Genomic DNA, 20,503 nt, shown 5'->3' on the forward strand with positions numbered 1-20,503 from the left:
TCTCCTGACACAGTTTATCATGATCTCAAAAGTGTTTTTTCAAGGTCAGTTTACCATAGTATAGATAGCAAATACTAAATAGTAGATTTAGCTGCAAATTGCTCTTGCACACCCAGCCCCAGCTGTTGCAGAAACAGTAAATGGGTCAGTGCTGGTACAGCAGGTGCTTCCAAAGTGACTTGCAGGCATTTGCTCTCCCTGAAGCAAGGTCTCATATAGGCCTGTGGATTGCATTTCAGAACAATGGAATGATTTTGGATCCCTATGCTCTGTCGAGGTAAGAGTCTGTGTTATTTTTCAACAAACATATCATAAAAGCTTGCTCACATTTCTCTCTTAAATTCTCCTCTCCATCATCTCTTTAAAAACACTTAATTATTTTCTTTTTAGGATGTCTCCATGAATGGGATCCCTACCTTTCATAACAATACAGTAATTAAGAGACAGATGTGCAGGCAATAAGCAAGCAAGGAGGATCACATATCAATAAAACAGCATGCATCAGAGACAATTTACTTTTTTGGGAAAGGGAATTACTTTTTGGCATGCATTTGTATAGCATCTAATTCAGCTAACTAAAGCAGCTCTTTCCTAGAACATGTCACAGCAATAGAGATAAGCACTTACACTTCAAGCAAAAAATACATTTGCATACAAGTTCAAATCTTTCCTGTTCAGAACTCAGAAAAGTCCCCTACTGAGTTTAAGCTTTAGGAACAATTAGAGGCCTTGTAGAACTCAAAAGTCACAGTGGGTGTCCTCCAGAGGCCATTAAGTTGAGAGGAAACAACTCAAAGGAACTAAAATAAAACTGACAACCTCAGGTGAAAAAACAGAAGAGAGGCTGGTATCAGAGAAAGATGAGGGAGTAAGAAGGGTGAAAGAAAAAAATCAGAATACATAAACAAGAAGGACTGAGAATTGCTGAATGCTGTTAGTGCATGGAAAATTGAACTTGATGCCAAGAAGAGAGATAAAATGGAGATGTTCAGAGAAGAATTATAAGACATTAAGAAATATGGTTAAATGTATCCTAAAGCATCACTACTAAATTCTTCCCTTCTCCTCACCCACTATTCTTCCACTTTCACATACAAAGAATTTTCCTTACAGACTTCTGTCCCCTGTGCCTTTTCTGCTGTTTCTTCCTACAATCCCCAGAAGCAGGCTCCTACTTTGCTCCAGTGAGGCTTGGGTTACAAAGTTCTGCTCTTTGACCCTTAGCTGGAACAGAAAACTCATCTCCTCCTTCTTCCAGCTGCCAAATTCCACAAGTCCTTTCCACTGAGAGCAAGGAAGAAAAATTACTTGTTATTTCTCCTCCCTTCTCCATCAGGGCTGTAAGGACAACAGATTATCCAAGGAAAGAACCACACATTTTTTCACACATCCTTCCTTTGTGGACATCAAAACAGTAGATCAAGTACAGAGTTGAAAAAGGTCTCTCAACATGGCGAGCATCCTCCAAATGAACAAAGAGCAAACAGAGCTATTTGTTATGTACTGCACTGCTAAACACAAGCAATGACTACATTTTACTACATATTACTACATTACCACCATTAATACTACAGCCTTGGACTCAGAATAGAATTATGCTAATACCCCTCTGGTTAAGGGACTCCCAGTTGACTAGCACACTAAGTGAGGCTGAAGAACTAATTTATGCCAGACAGCTCCTCATCATTGGTACTAGGCTTTGTCAAAAGTAACACCCCACAACCAGAAATAAACACTGGTTCAGCACAGCTTGACAACAGTGAAGCAGACCTGAGAAGAGGACATGTGACAGCATATATTCTGTGACTGTTTTACCTGCATATGGCACATCTGTATATGGCTGCACACCAGCTTCACTGCACCTACAAATGAACTGTACCACACATGAGCTGCCTTTCTTCCTACTACATTTCAAAGCCCAGACTGTAGACCAGCAACTGATAAACTACTCACTGTTAGGATTTCACTCCACAATCCAAAACAAAATGGTTTGGACAGTAGGACATTTGGACACCTACCCTTTAGCCAAACCATTTTGATTGTTTCTAAGTGCCTGATTTCTAACATGTCAGTTAAAACTCTACTTTGCAGGTCATCCCCATGAGTAGAGGAGATTGAAATGATGGAAAGGCATGGACTGTGAACCTAGCCATCATTCAGCTCTCAAGTTAAATAATAGGAAATATCCAAATTGAACAACATCCAAAAATAAGTAACACAGGTAATAAGTGAATAACTACATATACTCCGTTCTATAGTCAGGCAAATTATGTCTGCTGAACTATGCCTCCATGCTTAAACTAGTACATGTGTTAACAAGCACTGTGCTTTTATAGTTCCTGCCATCAAAAATGAATGTATCATTTACTAACACAGCTAAAAATATAAACTACCTAAAAAGTGTGGTTCAGTAAACTAAACGATCCCACCAGCAACAAGTAATGTACATTTCTGAAGCTGTTATCTAAACTAGGCATTTAATGTAGATTTCTATATATTTTTTTTTAAATACAAGAAAGCATTAAGTGGAAGGTGACAAGAAGTCTGTGTAATAGTTCTCCTGGAGCCTGTTTACATCATGCCGTAAGACAACATAATTTCTCAACACAAATGCAGTTAGCATCATACAACTCTGCAATCCACAGCTGCCACATCACAAGCTTTTTCAGATCAAGACCTTCACTAGCAATTGTGAGTGCTTAGCAGGCTGGATTTTTGTTACATGTGAAATCACAGCGGATCAAGGAAGCCCACACTTCAGCCAATCCTACAGCCGTGAAGCGTGCACGATTTCCCACACTGTTGGGCTAACCTGCCATAGCGCTGGGCTGCTGACATGACCTTAATACCAGCTTGTTCAAGTCTTCTTAACTTTCTGATCTCTTCCACATCTTTCCCCTTGGGTGCTGATGTTTCTTTTGCGCTACATGAAGGAGACTGGTCTATGGAGTTTTCTTCGCTTTGATTCACACCTAATTGACTTTTAAGGGAGCTTGCTTCAGGAGCCATGGAGCCCACTTTCTCCTTTTCACACAGTCCTGGTGTTTCATTCAGTTCTTCTTCTATGGTTTCAGGGTGGGATTTGCTATTGAATTACACAAGGTAGTTTAATGTAGGCTGTGCTTAAAATGTACACACTTATAAGCGTATTTTGCTGAAGTCAAGATTCCAAAGGATGAATTCTGATGAATAATCGGGGAAGATAATTATGCTCTTTAAAGGAGGTTGTTTCTTAGTCCAAATCAAAAGTGAAGTATTAGTTGACAAAACCAACATGCAGAGTCACACACAGAGTCATAGCTATATAAACCATACTGGTGTATTACATACAACATACAAATAAATTTATTTTACAAAAAAAAACACAGCAAAAATATTATCTGTTTTGATTAAATATATAAAACATTACTTTTAATTATCATTTGTCAGTAGTTGTCAGTAGAGAACTGAAACAGATTGTCCAGAACAGTTTTTCCAGCCTTGGGTTTGAGTCAAACATCCACGTTACTTACATTAACCAATATCTTCAAACAGAAGCTATACATTGCATTGTATGGTAAACATCACAACAATGATTTTCCACTTGATGATCTTCTACTAGCTTCACCAATTGCTAAAAACTACTTATCAGTACCATGCCAGCAAGAGATTTATTATAGCATCATACATCTTGTGAAAAGAATGAAAACTGGGCGAGTGTTAGAGCATCATCAGTGAGGAAAGGAGGAGGTGGGCAGGCCAGTCTTACCTGAAAGGTCTGTCTCCCAGCGGCGACGTCGCTGTGCTCCAGCTCTTCCGGTACTCCTCTCGCTCAGCCTTCTTCTTCCGAAGAGGAGCAGGTACATAGAAAGTCTGATTGCTCTTGTTTGGGAGGTACTGGTTAAAAGGCACAGCTGATTTAGGTTCACCATGTGAGGTCCGCCTTGCCAACATATCATCTTTTTTCACATCTGGCATCTTTCTGTGTGGCAGGTCAGTTTCCGAGTCACTTCCTCTCCCTAGTGAGGAAGGAAAAAAAAGCTCGTTTTTATTTTCACTTACATCCAAGTTGTTCGGGTTATTTTTAAACTATAAATTGAAGAAGATACCACCAAAAAAATTACATTTAGCCACTTTTACCTGCATTTGTATTTTAAAATCAGTTACTGAAGGTAACAGCCACAACATCTATACAGACAGTAAATTTTTTTTCCATCATTGCCTGAAAAATTCTTTTTCAGAGGCTACATCAAAAAACATAGGTTAAAACTCAGCCAGACTTGTCAGTCACCTAGGACAGTAGTTTACCTAAAGCCCAGATGACTTCTAGTTGTACATAAGGGCATGTCTGGTCTGATTCACAGTCTTGAACCTAGACTAATAGGTGCCTAACTCAAGCACAAGCAAAACAAGGTTCCATGCTGTATAGCTACAGAATGGCAGGAATATGTGAATGGTCCTACACATACATTAACACAGCAATTTGAACACAGACAGCATCAGTTTCAGTCAAGATCTGAGAACAGCAGCTGCTGCTGTGAACCAGAAGGCTCGATGGTCTCTCTCCAGTCTCACTGGTTGCTAGTCAATCAGTCTACACACTGCAGATAGACAGAGACTCAATCCCCAGATGGAAAGATGGAAAGGTGCAAGGACAGAGGGAAGTGACCTCAGGATTTAGATGTTACATCAGTACAGTGAAGAAATAAAGTGGCAGAGAAAAATCGAGAGTTTGAGAGAATAAGACACAAGGTTAGCAGAGCTGGGCAATCATTTGATTCTGTTCAAATGAACTAAACTTCCTGATATGTACAATGCATTTAAAACACTGAAACTTAGGCAAATTTCTGACTTGAAACTCCCAAATTGTAGGAGAAACACCCTAAAGAGCATTTGCAGTGTGGAACTTCCCATTTTGGAAGCCTAAATTCCCTGCACTATCATGAGCCTTTTAAAATAATTCATTAAGAAGTTATGCAAGTAGTTTTCTTCCAGCAGTGTAACCTTACCAGGGGCCCTGGTATGAAGAGTGAAATGGAGTGCGTTCAGCCATTTGTCCCATCAGCATTTGCATATTCTCCAAGCTATGGAGAGTTGGATGTCTCTGGTCCTTGGCCCCTTTGCAGCACTTGCATCTGCAATTAGCTGTTCCCCTTTTTAGGGTGAAGGGAAGCCACTCAGGTTGTGTCCTCTTGTTAATTCAAAACACTAGTGAATTAATAGCTAATTCGCTGTGCTACATACTGAACAACTGAAAACAATGAAGTCATAAAAATCACAAGTAGTTTGTGTATAATTCAAAGTGGGGGAAGAAAAAAAGAGGTCTAAATATGCTAGGAATGTCATTTGCAAAGAGCTTTTGCAGTAGATTGAGTTTTTTGTGATTTTCTTGGAGACAGACGAAGAAGAATGAAAAGGGACAGTAGAAAAAGATATGACACAAAGGAAATGAATGTTATACAGAAATCACAATGCATTTTTTTGTCAACAATCTTTTGCTTGAACAATTTTTGTTAAGAACTTTGACAACTAGCACCACAATTGATACTCTGAATCTATGTCTGAACAAAAAGTGGAGATACCATCACAGAATCATGGATATCTGAGGACAGCTGAGGCTTGAAGGGCTGTAGTGTCATTACAGAAAGCAGGGCACAGAGTAAGTAAAATATAAGAAAAAGATCCCTTACTTTTATTTGCTATTCTGATTGCTTTTGACTTTGCTCTGGTGTCTATTCTTGTAACACATCAAAACCAGTCTTGAACTGGCAGACAGAAAGGCTGAAATAGATAACCACAGTAGCAGAGGAATTAGAACACACTCCTCCTGTTACTGATGTGCCTACCAGCATCCCCAAGCTGAGTACTTCAAAGAAAAGCAGCTTCTTTAATTATTCATGTCTTACTCATGAAATTATTTCCAGCTCAAATTTGCAAAAGAAGTACTTGAAGCCAAAGTACCGAATGGAAGATGCAGCTGTGCTCTACATTTATAACCTAAAGCTTGCTGTTCTGCATTTTCAAGTAGAAGCAGCAGCAGTTTCCACAACTAGTAACAAGCAATTATACACTACAGACATATCCTTCTTAAAAGGATCCATGCACAACTGCTGGCCAAGCAGAGCATTTTATTAATTGGCAACTCTAAAGGCAGTTCAGTCTGCAATTCTACTGTGTTTTAAATAACTGTTTTACTCTACCACTGGTTTTGTTTGTTTTTTGCTAAGGGACAGGCTCTCCATGGGACACCAGAGCAGTTCCTCAATAGTGAAACTAATCACAGATGGCATTTCTGAAGGTAGTATTATGTACTGCTTCCACATAAACTAATCACCTTAGCATAATTTAAATAATGTCCATTCAGGCTTTTATTTCTTCTAGGAGTGGAAGGAATCATAGTTTTACTTCACAATAATATTATGTGCTTTATAAAGCTCCTATTTGAATGGAGAAAGAAGTAATGAAAGCAAAATGTTTTCCTCCATCCAACTTTGCATATGGAATCATAGAATTGTTTAGGTTGGAAAAGACCTCTAAGATCATTGCGTCCAATATACTGTTTCTATCAAAAACTACTAACAGCTGAGTAAAACTGGCCTGCTGGGACCACAGGAAGAGGTTCAACATAAAAGAGGTCAGCCAAGTTACACCTCACCTGCAACTGTTGGAGGAGACAGCTGTGAAATTATGGCAGTAGTAAGCAGGGAAAATAGGACAAATTAGAAAGTGTTGGCTGGACAAGTCGTACATGTGCGCACAGCATTTGCACGAACCCTGGTTAAAGACTAATTTTTCAGAACAAGCTTTGTGTGCTTTCATCTTATTTTGTGTTTGTTACGCACTCAGGAATGTGACAAGATAGTATGTCTTAGTAAACAATCTGTGGCAAACAATCACGAAACCTTTCTAACATCTGATAATGTGGCAGAAGTTGACAGGAAGCATCTACAGGACACATGTAACTGGCTGTCTAGCAGCTCCAAGTAAGCAGGGACACTGGACATCCCTTGAGCACCCAGGGTCTAATTTTTGATTAGGACGTGTGAGGTGTTCCTATTTGCCAACTCCATGCTTGTCTCATTTGAGAAAGCAGAAAAGCATTTTATAATGTGGAGCCTATGTGGAGCTCAGTGTCTGAGAGGTCATGAGGCTGTTTCAGGGAATCAGCCCCAGTAGCTAGTTCTGGGTGGTCAACCAGTAACAACCTAAACACCACAGACTACTCAGAGCAGCAGAGCTGATCTTAGCTCTGATTTTCCCAGGGCTCTTTCATAATTCTACTGTGATACCAGCTCTCTCTGCCAGCTTTCCAGTTCTAAGGAGTTCCCCATCACCTCAGGAAATCTTTCATGTGTCCGGTTACAATTAGCACCAGTTTCTTTCAAACTGCCAAAAGCAGTATGAACATCTGGTTCCTACCAAAAAAAAATCTTCCTGCCTTTCCTTTTAAAATTAAATAAACAACATTACTAAAGAAAAGTGATTCATGTGTGCAACACAACTTCATCTAATGAAGTTGGACTTATTAATCTGTATATCAGGAATGTAACTGCACAGAAAGAGCCTCAGTCATGCATCCTTTTGTCCTAAACCAGAATCCTACTCATGACAGGTAACCTAAGAGCATGCTCCACACCCATTCCTAGCAAATCCTTCTTCATCCAGCATGCTGTGTTTACAAGCCTCTGAAAACCTGCTGGAATCAGAAATAAAAGGCAGAGAAGCAGCAGCCCTTCTGTATGCCTAGAGCTCCCTTGTCCTCTCACAAATGTGTACAAAGCTCTGATGCTGGGACGTATTAATTTACCCAGTTTTCTAAATGCCATAAAAAGATATATGACATTTGATAATGTGCTGTACATCAGCGTTCAAAACTCTGCCAAGTATCAGACATTCTCAAGATATTTCTATGTCATTTATCTACTCTGCATTTACTTAAGCAAACATTTTATTCACTACAATTCACTATACTCTGTTCCTGTAATTTTATGTCTTGCTTCAGCCTAGTTTGTAAGATAAAATGAGTCTGCATAACATCCTCTTACACCAAAACCCAGAAAAACACTCTTCCCATCATAAAATTACACCTCAATGATGTAACTTGTTTCCCAATGCTACACTATCTCGAGAGAAACTTCAGGTAAGCTGTTAGCAAAGTCATCTACACCTCAGGAAGCACAGATCAGCATTCACAGAGAAGTTCTCCCAGCGGATTTGACTGATTCAGAGGCTGTGTGCAGCTTCTGAATGGCACATTTATTCCAGAAACGCTACTTCTATGCCACAATGTTATGCATGTGCCGCACTGCGAGTGGTACTTACCATCACTACTCCCTCTGAGCACTACATCTGGAGACGGTGTCTGCTGCGAGCGGGAGCCAAAGGAGTCCAGACTGTCAAAGGAATCATCTCTGCCGTGGCGAGGTGGGGAGAGGGAGTCACTGCGTTCAGAGTCCCAGCAGTCTATATAGCCGCTGTCACGAATGCTGCGCTTGGGGCTCTCAATATCCTCCGTTTCCTACATGGAAATACAGCAGGAATCTCTCCATAAAGAAGGCACTGACATACTCATGAGATGCATTACACACTAAAAATACAGCATCTTCCCAAATACTAAAAATCTCCTCCCCAAAAGAGGATTTCCTTGGTTCTTGCCCCTTCTTCCCTTCAAAACAAAGTGCAAGCTAACAGTTTTATGCTGTTTAAGAAGAACTACTCTCATTAGATTAGTACAATGAACTGAGAAAAAGTTCCAATAGACCAGTTAATAAACTGATCAAAAGTGAAAGTAACCTGAAACTTGACTTGTCGTCCACAGTCCATAGCACAGCCAAAGGCACTACAATTTTAACATCGTGCCTGCATCAGGTTTAAGTTTGCTGCTTTCCAAAAGATCCCCCCGCCTCTCCTTGCCCATCAATTGTATCTGGCCAGGACCCCAGCAGACAGCATTTGTTGTTGCTGCTTCAGCTCGGCAAAATAATAAAGCAGTGTGCCCCAGCCTCCGTCTACCTTGAAGAGAAATTCCTGTTATGAAAGAGGGATGTCTTTCTCAAGCAATCAGCAATGAAAAATATGCAAAATGCTTTTCCCGATGCCTCAGAAGAATTCAGTTGTGCTCTTTACTCTTTGCCAGCTCCTGGCTCTGGGGGATATGAAAGCACTTGTAGCTGACCCACATGTTCAGAGCAGGGAGAACAATGGTTGTCTTTGACAGCCCTGTGATTATAAATTCTTTCCAGTGCAAGCAGCACATACTAAAACACTGAAACTCCAGCAGAGGGAAAGGTCAATAGAAGCCATCCTCACCCTTGCATTATAATAAATTCCTTGTTTTAGAGAGTGTCTTAATATTAATTACAATCACACAGACTGAGAGAAAACAAAAATAACTAAGTTTGTTCAGAGATAAATGTTTTTTTCTCCCCCGACAGTAAGTAAAGCCAGAGATGTGGGTGCCATTATCAGACTGACATTTTGTGACCCAAAGAGGCTGGAATGTGATTTTTTTTTCCCCAGAAGCATTTGAATATTAATTCCTAATTAAGAAGCACTCCCTGCTTACCACTAGCTGAAGCACAATGGCAATATTGAGCAGAACTGCCACTGTCCCTGACTGCTAAGGTTTTACTCGTCACTAGTATTGCCAATGAGAAGATCAATCAGTAATATCACAGTATGCTATGGTGGGCCACCTCCACAAAAAAAGCAGCTTTGCCAGACAAGTGATGGAGAGTGGAGAGCCCTGCAGTAATTCACCAACACTCCCCTGCCGAACAAGAGGGAGGCTTGAAGCGGGACTGAGACATCAGACCAAACGCCCTGCAAACTTTTCAGGAAGAAGGCCTAATTAGTGCTACTCACTACTAATCTGCCAAAATACCACATTAAGGCCAGCGGCAAAGGTCACCCAAGGCCAAGCTAAACTGTGGTAATGCCATTAAGTAACCCCACAGTAAATAGAAGTGAAAATATATTCCAAAACCAGATAAAATGCATCTAAAAGGTTGTAAGGAATCCTATGTATTTTCCCTTCCCAATTCTGCTTAGTGAACTAAAATGCTGGTAGAAACAATAGACAACAAAAATCTGTCTCCTTGAAATCGGCATGAATTACACACAGCCAAGAACAAATCTACAAATCCTATCAAAATCCCGTTTGTGACACGATCCAAAAATCTTTTAAAAAATCCAAATTCCTTAAATCCGCTCATCCCTTCATACCAATCAACTATTCTAATCTTTAGGCACACTTCCATTTTCCTAAATTACTGTATTTGAATGACACAGAACTGCTCAGCAGCTACAGGGACTTCAACTGGGCGAAAAGCCCCATCCCGCATTCACTATCTCCCAGAGTTTGAAAACAGTCCAATTGTGAACTAATGAGTTCTGCAGAACCTACTTTCAATGGCCTGTTTATGTTAATTTTGCATGCTGCTCACTAGGAATTAGGAGGCAGGCACCAGGACAGGATCCTAGACTTCTGTAAACATGTTCTTTACAGCTTTCCCCTTGGCAAAGAAGCTCTGGCAACACAATGCCGTCACACAGACGGGTACTTGTCCTGCCCTGAGCAAACGTCATCTCCCAAATGCTATCAGTGGGAATGCGTTTATCTGTGGGACTGATAACACCATGGCATGACACACAACAGTGCATTAGTCTTTCATATTATCTAATTAAAAACACAGTATGTCACAAAGCAGCAGTTAAAGTATGATTGCCAAATACAATATGCATTTGTCCAGGAAGTTACACCCACTGAATATAATCAAAAAGCCATTGACATTTTGTCATTGGGAATTTCTAGTTTTAAAGTAAAGAAGAATGAGTACTCAAAGAGTTAATGAAATTAAAAACAGAGTAGCATGAATAAAATTAGAAATTAATATCCCCTTCAGCATGAGAAGTAGAAAAAGATGAGTCCAAGACAACTTACATCAGAGCTGTCTTTTGATTTGCTTATTAAAAAAGGAGGGCAGAGAGGATTTACAACAGAAAAACTAAACCGCACTGAATTTATGGTCGATTTAGTTATTAAATTCTGTGGAAAAAACGCCAGTAGAGAATGTGATAAAGTGTCTTTTCGTCACTTGAACTCAGCTATAAAGAACATCAGAGTGTTGCACAGCATGATCAACATGTTATATTTTACAACCAAATCCTCTTCAAATGCAGTAACATACAAACCCACAATTGCTGGTGGGAAGTACTACAGGGATACAAGAGTAGGGACATGATAGAAGAAGTCACCAGCAGCCGTCACAGCAGCATCTCCATAAATAAGACTTTTCAGGACTGCAAAATGCTCTGTTTATGCATTAAAGGCATATATAGCTTTCAGCTCTTATGAGACCTCTACTTTGCTCCCAGCTCCAACATTTGCAACAAATCAAGTACCAGCCTCTTGCTTAATTTGCAGCACTCTGCAATGCCCAGCCACCAGCTCTTTGGAGAACACTTCCTTTTGGCCCTAGCTTATTTCATCCCACAAAAAGGGTTCAAGATAGGACCTCCAAAATGCTCTGGTGATTAGTTTAATGGGTAAATATCACCTGGAAAAAGCGGAGCCTTGTCGTGTGAGACTAAACATTAAAAAAGAAATCATGATACCATGCAGCACTAACATTGTGGCTACCTGCACTTCGGCAATTTTTCTGTGCTAGCTCCCTTTTCTGGGTTTGTTTCACCTTTCAGACCCTTTGGAGTGTGAACTGCTCCTTCCCCACATCTTCTACTTGTAAACAGCTCAACTACTAATTTCATCTTTTTATTGCTCAGGCTCAGTCACATCACTCATGAGTCCCAAAGTCCCAAGTGATAAGCACAGGTCATTAAAATGAAGACTAAAATAAACTTCTCCAGAGAAGCAGGATGTTCTCTTTTCCTCTCCATTTTCACCTGCTTGTTCAGAAGAAGTGGGCTCACAAACAGGAATTTTACCCATCTAGTTAAGGTTCTTTGGTCACACCAGGGTGTATGAGCTGCTATCAGTCAGACAAGCATTTCTTCCTCTCCAGGGGTGCTGGCCCTGTGAGATCCCAGAATGAAGACCTGCAGCCAGCACAGTTGCAGCAGCACAGAGCTGAAGGACAATTCAAGTCCCGAGACTGTCCCACGGTCCCCAAACCCTACTGCCTATGATGACATGGCTCTTAGATGAGGTGGGGAGGGAATAGCAGGCACAAGGCTTTTTGTGGACTGCAGAATGTGTCTGCACAGCCTTTCTTGAGCAGTATGTCCTACACACATGGTGCCAGCACATGGTGCTGGCAATCTTCTTCCACACCCGCTTCTTGCCCCTTCCATCCCAAAGAAAGGCAGGTCGGGTTATCAATACTAACCATTAGCATTAACTATGGGGTTAAGTGTCTGATGTCAAGGTTCAGGGCATGCTAGAATGCTCAACCAAAAAATCCTCAAACCGTCCTACAGCAATCACAACTTTTCTCTTCCAACAGAGATCAGCTCATCATAAACCACCAAATATGATTTCAACCAGAATTTAGAGCTTGGCAAAAACAGATTTATCCTAACTATGCCTTTGGTGAAACATAATCTCCTTCTCCTCCACTTCAGCTTTATTTAGATCCTTTGGTTTGATGTTTTATGTTGCAACACAAAACCAAAAAAGCTGCCCATGAGACTGAATGTTTTAAAGAAGAAAAAAACGATGCTCTTGTGAGTCCTACCACGTTACTTTTGAATCTCAGCATTTCTAGCTGAAACTTGGTGTCATAAATAATTCAAACCAAAACACATGGAAATTAAGATGAAAGAGTCACATGACAATTCTAAAGCCCCATTTGACATCACTTGCTGCATCACTGATGCCACCACAAAGCTGGCTGCCAAAGTGGTTTTCAGTTTGGTAGAGGCTTACTAAGGAATTTGCACTCCAGCCCCCGCCTTCTCTCATATTTAGAAAGAAACAGTTTATTTATCAGAGTAATAATTTTAAGTAAATTTCCATTCCCAAAATATAATGAAAAGATACCTTTCTCATTTGTGCCAGGAAGCCTTCAAACTCCTTCAGGTTCAGGGTTGATCCACTATATGATGTGCAGCTGTTTGCTGCTTTCCCTAGCCAATAAATGGTGACTAATACCTGCAGAAGTTAATAAGAATTAATTTCAGCCATCTACACAGTCCTGTAGCTAAATTTACTTCCCTGCAACATCCCTCATTTATTCTAAACTGCACAGCAGCACAAGATTTTTTATAAATCAGAACTGAAAGGGAAGTGTCTGTTAAAGGTTAAACATAAATACATCAGGCAACTATGAAAGTTTAACCAGTTCTAAAAATATGTAACAACATATTATCTCTCTGGTATTATAAATAAAAATAATAAAAGTGTTATGACTGCCTGGAAAAATAAACAGAAAATATGGATCTGAGTAGAAAAACTGGACAAGGAGATTTGAAACTTCTAGAAGGCACATATAAATATATTTGTTTGTAAATTCAATACAAAAAACTGCCTAAAGACTACTAATATTAGTAGTCATTAATGAAAACCAAGGTAATACACAAAGTACCTAGAATGTCTGCCTGCCTAAAAGCATCTCAAATATGTGTCTATTTCAAGGACAGAAAAGGGAGTCCCATTTGTAATCATCTTAATGTAAGTAACCAAATGACACAGGAACATTTCTTTCCAGGCTTCTGCTAGTTTAAGGATGTCTTAGCCCAAGATTAATCAAAAGCCATAAGCATTTTGTTGTTTCTATCAGACTACAGCATAAAAGTTAGTGATTTATTTCAAGTTCTGACTTGACACCTCTCCATGACTCAAAAATCCCTTCAAAACTGGTGAGGGAAAAAGACCAAGAATTGCTCTTGCAAGTAGCAAAGATACCTGACCTGACACTGCTGGTGTTGCACTTGTTTTAGAAAACGAGAAATTAAGATGCTTAGGACAGTCAAATCCAATACATCCAAAAATGCTGACATTTGTACCATGCAAGGAAAGGCCTTTTCTGCACTCACATATGTCTCCACTTAGAGCAATGTCTTTAATAATACCTGTGCAGCTGCTATTTGGACTGGAAACTACTCATCAAAGGAAATTCAATTCAGTGTTTTGCACTGGTTAAAAATGACAAATCATCACCCTAGAACTGAGGGCTTTTTCTCATTTAATGGTCATTATTTTGGTATATTCCATGACATTGCAAAGTATTTGACTGCAGAATGAACAGGAAATATTCTGATGAGGAAGAGATGCAACCAATAATAAATAATAGTTGCCATTAACTGTTTCAAAAAAAGATTCATAAACTGAAATATAGTATTTTATGTTTTGATGGGACAGGGCCATATACTTAATGCTATATAGTGAACTAAAGGAAACAAGACTAACAGAAACCCAAAAGGGGGATTTCACTGGGAACAGACATCTCTTGGACTCTTCTTCCCTAAAACATGCTTCCACATTCCTCCCCAGCAATATGCTAGAATTTTCTTATCAACTTGCACTAGCATCCCCATTTTTTCTTTAAGTGCAATGTCCAAAATTATGCAGCACTGCAGCTGAGGCCCTGTCAGAAAAGGATACAGCATCATACAAACCTTCTGTTTAAAAGCAACTGTGATACATAATGTAAAATATGTATCTGATATATAAATATAGTTTATATTTTTCTTCAGTTTACAAGTAGTATATATGCTATGAAACAACTGAGTCACATTTTTAATAAAGTTCAAAAATGTTTCCCTTTTAAAAAAAATTTCATGTAAATCAACACTACTGTGCTGAATGAAAGGAGGTGGTGTTGCTAGTCCTGATTTTTTGTCTTGAAACAACCTTTACCTAAACTGTTTTCCTTCAACCAACACTACTTGACAAATTTAATGCAAAAAAGTCTTACAGTATATGTTCAAGTTAAATGAAAATATTTGCAAATAACAGTATTTCTAATAACCAGGAAATACTGCCATCAAGTCCATTGATGAAGGCTATGGTATTTTTGGTATGTTTCTTTATTTCTGCTAGCATTTAATCACTTTCTATATTCTTCCTTTCTTTATTTGGGGAAAAAAAAAGGCAGAAAATTTCACATTTGCAAGTAATTCCGGCTGGCTGCCAGCTGAAGTTGCAAGATCATGCACCTGGAAAGCATATACTGCCCACAAGCACATTCTGGAGGATACTTTTGAAACTTTACCTTTAAAGCAACACATCTGTACAAAGATCTTTAGCCAGAGCCCACAAAGAGTTTTAAAATACCAAAGCTGAATTCTTCCCCTAAAAATCTGTATGCTGGGTGCAGAAATACTACTTTACTGATGATGGGAAAGACAGGATGAAACAATTTGGGGGTGGGGGTGGTTTTGGTGTTATTTGGGCTTTTTTTTTTTTTTTTTACCTCCAGTCATGGAAGTTATGATTACTGGTTTTCAAAGTTATTAAAAAAGCTCTTGGCATTTCCTATCAGGATATAGGGATGTGAGCCAAACAAAAATTATACCAGTTTACAGCTAACTAAGGACAGACAGCTTGCTAGGCTTTAAACTAAGACCAGCAAAGGTTAGACATTTTCTTTTCTAGTTAACAAGCACAGGATGCCCTTAGTTTAAATTAAGAGGAAATTGAAGCTAAATGGAAATAGTTTTTCTGGGGAAACACTAATTTATTTGGAAGAACAATGAGAAAGCTAGCTAACCTTATGGTAATGTCTTGCATCCCAATTTAATGGCCATTTTGCTTCATTTTAAATGGTTTGTGCAACTGTACTCTATGCCTGTATATTTGGGAAGGGCTACAAAAGTGTGGCTTCATGGTCGAATCCGACCATTCCCAGCAAACACCACACTGGACAGCGCTATCTAAGAGTATCTAAAAAGAGAAAAATTTTCTCCATTTTATTTCTTTTGTAAGGCTGCTTTGCCATAGCAGCTGTACCTGAATTGCCAATACAACCCAGTTATGTTTGCATTAAGAAGGACTTTTCAGCAATACTCACGTACTCAGTTTTTACTGACATAATTCTTGATCAGGCCAATAACAGAATTAACCAGAAAAAAAAAATCCAAATGATGTACTTACATTTTTCAGCTTCCTACTATAGTCAATGTTCCTGGTTGCACACACAAACACATACAAAGATAAGAAAAAAAAAAAAAGCAAACAAAAAAAAGGAAAAAAAAAGAAAAAAAAATCAGAAAGCAGACATACTTTCCAAGAGGCTGTATGCAGCAGATCACATTTTCCCTAACAAAAGCCTGCCGAATGCTTCTGCTGTCTGGAAATACATGAAAGCTAAGAAGATGTAGTTCACACATTCATTTATTCATAACAGGGGAGTATTTTGTCACCATTATTTCAATCATTAAATTAGAATTCTGGAAGTACAAGAAGAAAATGTGTTTATAATGCTCCCACAGTAAAGTAGGACAATGCCAAAATATTTCCTTTAAACAGAGTTACTGATTTCTTAAAAAGGGAAGACAAAAGTCCTCACAGCTAAAATACATTCTGCAGTTACCCAACACTCAGATTCTGCTCTGCAACACATACAGATTCTGGAAGCAACTGAACTTGCATAAGAGGCATCAGCAAACATTAAGGAATTATTGCAGGTGCTTCTGTGGAAATGAACATTACAAAGAACAAAGTGAATGGACGAAGCAACAAAGACCCTGTCATTTAAAACAGAATGTGCCATGGAAAACATTTATTTTTTAGACATATACTTGAGCATTCAGACTGAACATTGGCATCATCCTTCTCAATTTATTTTTTTCTCTTATGTTCATGGAAGAGTGGCAGTTTTATGTTAAAAAAAACACGGTACAAAGTTTGTGCAAATATAAACAACATTTCAAAATTCAGCAATGAAAGCATTAAAAAAGAAGGAAATACGTATCACATTTAGGTGCTAAAACCTACATAAGACTATTTGAGATTTAGCAAAGATTGTGTCCTGATTATTTACAGTGGAATTGTCTTCTACTCTAATAGTAAGACCACTCCATCATTAAAATTTATCTGGCAAAACCAAAAATATATATACTCAAATCTGTTAGAACACCAAAAGCCTAAATATAGGCAATGGTAAACAAAGTATTTTTGATAACATCTTTTGAAGCCAAAATTTTGTCCACTAATACCCACACAATAAGAAAAATAGAACAGTCCTGGTTTTTTTCTTAGTAAAATAACAGTGGAAAAGAGACTTGCTTAACTAGTCACAAAAAATTCCTTACAGCATTAGCTCATAACTTTTATAAGCAGAGTGATCCAAAAAATAGATGTAATACATGCCTCAATTAACATCTGTATGGAAAAAAAGAAGGGTAAATGTCATTATCTTAAGCATGTGCAATAATGTCATACTCATCCTTTACCACAAATAATATTTTCACCATGTTTAAAAAAAATCATGCAGAAGTCTTCAAAGAGGGAAAAAATCACCTTCATGCTTTGGGAACTAGCTAGCAGAATACAGCCTTCAACATATTTCTCTAGAACAGTCATGGATTTGGCTTGTACAACTCAACTCAGTTACTCAGTGTGAACTTGGACAGTGCTAGGAAAACATTTGGCTCATTTCCACAGCTGCTTTCTCTGGAGCCCTCATATAGAGTGGAGGCCCAGGCCAGATCTGCAGGGTTTATGGTGCCAGGTTTAACTTGGTGACAGCTTACTTTGAGCTCCACCCTAGTCAAAGCCTCTCAACCTGCCTCCACCAAGGTACTCCATCCATCCTCAACCCCAAAAGATAGAGGTTTTTATCAGAAAGACTCTTCCTCTCTGGTTTCATATGGAGATTAGGGTTTTGTATGAAGATTGACTCTCACCAGTCAATCATCATAATGATTTTACAGGACATCATGAAGAACCCATTTTATCACAGTATTATCAGATTTAGAAGAAATTAATGATATAGCCTCCACTCCACTGTCATGTAAAGGGCAAGACGAACCTCATGTTAGAGTCAGAAACTTGGGAAGAATCAAAAAATGGTATACCTTAAAACAAGGACACTGGCCAAGTCAATTTTCAGAGCCTTTGAATTTTCCCAGACAGTGCCTGAATACCATGAAAACTTGCCCAGCTTCCATTGCCAGAAAGGAATAAAAAAAAAGCTACCGAAATTTAGTAAATTGATTCCATATACTTCTCTGAAATAGATATGTCTGATCAGGATTTCATTAGTGATCTTTTTGCCCAAATGAAATTAGGCCACTCAATCAACTCGGCAGCATTTGCTTTTCTGTAAGAGCAATAACTTCTGTTATAACTGTAACATGACATGATAGACCCAAAACTTTCAGGAAAACTAAATACCAATTTAGAAGTTAAGAAACACCAATTATAAATTTTGTTAATTTTATGAAAGCGTCGGGTGGTTTTGCTTTTAAAAGGTGGGGGGCCTGTACAGTTTTTGTGGTAGTGGGTGTGTAGTTTTGGTGAAAAACTATCTAAATTGTGGTGTTTCCAGCTCACACAGACTTCCTCAGTCCAATTACTGCGTGTCTCAAGCCATAACTCTTGCAGGGAACTGAAGAGACCATGCTTATCCCTGCATCTCATAGAATCTGAGGGGCCTCTAACTCATGTTCACCATCAGAACAATTTAATCTGACATAACAGAACTGTGCCTTTTCTCCCAGACTACAATATTTTATTAGTTGGAGAGACAAAAAAACAATGTCATCAATTTAGATTAGGAAAACCCCTAAGTCCCTCAGAATCTCATTGCCTAAGACAGTATTTTCCTAAAATCACAGAATAAACTGAGTTGGAATCCACAAGGATCATCAAGTCCAACTCCTAGCCCTGCACAGGCCATCCCCAAGAGTCACACCAAAGGCCTGAGAGCATTCTCCAAGTGTTGTCCTATTTTGCAGAGCTGTGGTTGATGTCTCTGGGACAAAACCTGTTGAATAGAACAATCTATTCATCCCAACACTGAAAGTTTCCCAAACTTCTGCTTCCTATTTGCCATACACTAATTACAGTTCTACACCCTTTTTGCTTATTTGCTATTGCATCACATGCACCTGAGTCTGTAACATGCTAGTCACAAACTGCTGTTGTACTTACTTGATGGTTGCTCTGTTTGATGTGTCCTGCAGATCACCAGGATCAAAAAGCTGAGATTCTTTAAGTCCCAGTTCTTTGCAGCCTCTTAAGAATAATATGATATTATCCTGAAAAGAGACAAAAAGCATAAAATCTCAACACTTTAAGCTCTCCTTAATTGAAACAAAAAAAATTTACCAAACCAACTTCTCCCTAATTCACTAAGTGCTCACGAACAGTCATACCATTAACTAAATGAAGAACCAAAGACATTTCCAGTCACATAATTTAAGAAGTCAGTGTAGATTTTGTTTGAAAACCAGATACGTACAAATGTTGGCAACTTTTTTAACTGAAAAAAGCCCACTAATTTCTCCACCTGGAGGCTGCCACACAACCTCAGCATGTTACAGAGTAGAAAAGTCAGGATTTTTGAAGGGAGCAGGAAGAGTAGATATGAAACAGCCTGCCACCATTTCAACAAGCAATTTGTTCAGAAAACACTTTGCATGTCAGATACAAGCAAGCCAGTTAACACAACTGTTCTCTTGCCTCTCTAAATGTAACCAGTCATAAGCCACTGAGAAAAGAGATAGGTGCTTTCTCCTGAAATAAAAACCTGTAAGCTACACTTAATATGGCCAATGTCTCTAAGAAGAAACAACACCAATTTTGTAACACTTCTTATGGAGGATTTACTCCTTGCAAAGTGTAAAAATTAAAAGTCAGTAGTTAAGAAAAGCTAAGTAAAAACTGATATAAATCTCTTTCAATCCAAGTCCAAGCTATGACACTTTGGTGTCATCCTTTGCACCAAGGAGACTGAATCTGCATGTGTGCATATACAGTTAATACAGATTTTATACATATGCATGTACACCACTCCCCTGTTACAGAACTGGTGAATATGTTCTACGTGGATAAATCTTGCAGCTAGTAGAAAATAAGTTTTTAGATATATATGGTTCTAGACCAGCAACTACAATGGTAGATGTGTGGACAAGTAAAGATACAATGTACAGTTTGATATTCTTGAGGAGTCTCATCTCAAACCTAAAGCTAAGCTGCCACATGAAGAGTTACAGGGCAGCACAACCACAGCATGTGGTGGAGACCTGTTTTCATAAAAACTGGGAAACAGAGCAGCCTGGCAGTGTTCAGCTCTTACCCACTGCATGACAGGGCAGGATTGGTGAGCAGGGCTCTCCCCACATCTGCTCCCAGCCTTTCCTGGGGCTCAGGGAGAGCAGCCCTGTTTGTTCTGCCAGCAGCATGCAAATCGCCGTGGCTCTCGGCATGCCAACACTCTCACACACAAAGCTCGCCAGCCACACCACAGAAAACAGAGACTTGGAAATTCAGAGGAGTTCAAATCTCCCTTTCTTCCCCGGCTGAAACTTAACAGCTCTGGAGGGGAGCCAGGGGGGGAAGGAACAGCAGTTGAGAGAGCAGAGAGCCCATAACCCAGAGAGACAGCATCATTCATGA

General features: G+C 39.1%; 1 protein-coding gene across 2 annotated transcripts in view; it reads right to left on the reverse strand.

Moving 5' to 3' along the window:
* Positions 1 to 20,503, reverse strand: part of LIMCH1 (LIM and calponin homology domains 1) — a 174,107-nt gene that overhangs the window by 54,700 nt on the left and 98,904 nt on the right. Inside the window, exons 4-9 of one of the 2 annotated variants that reach the window (XM_064418303.1) lie at positions 19,037 to 19,143; positions 16,034 to 16,064; positions 12,980 to 13,090; positions 8,302 to 8,497; positions 3,749 to 3,998; positions 2,813 to 3,085 (exon numbers count right to left, since the gene is read on the reverse strand). In XM_064418303.1, the coding sequence (XP_064274373.1) occupies positions 2,813 to 3,085; positions 3,749 to 3,998; positions 8,302 to 8,497; positions 12,980 to 12,988 (728 nt within the window). In that variant the 5' untranslated portion in view covers positions 12,989 to 13,090; positions 16,034 to 16,064; positions 19,037 to 19,143. The remainder of the gene's footprint in view (positions 1 to 2,812; positions 3,086 to 3,748; positions 3,999 to 8,301; positions 8,498 to 12,979; positions 13,091 to 16,033; positions 16,065 to 19,036; positions 19,144 to 20,503) is intronic. The other variant, XM_064418302.1, reaches the window with a different exon arrangement.

Source organism: Passer domesticus, chromosome 4, assembly GCF_036417665.1.
Source record: "Passer domesticus isolate bPasDom1 chromosome 4, bPasDom1.hap1, whole genome shotgun sequence".
NCBI lineage: Eukaryota > Metazoa > Chordata > Aves > Passeriformes > Passeridae > Passer > Passer domesticus.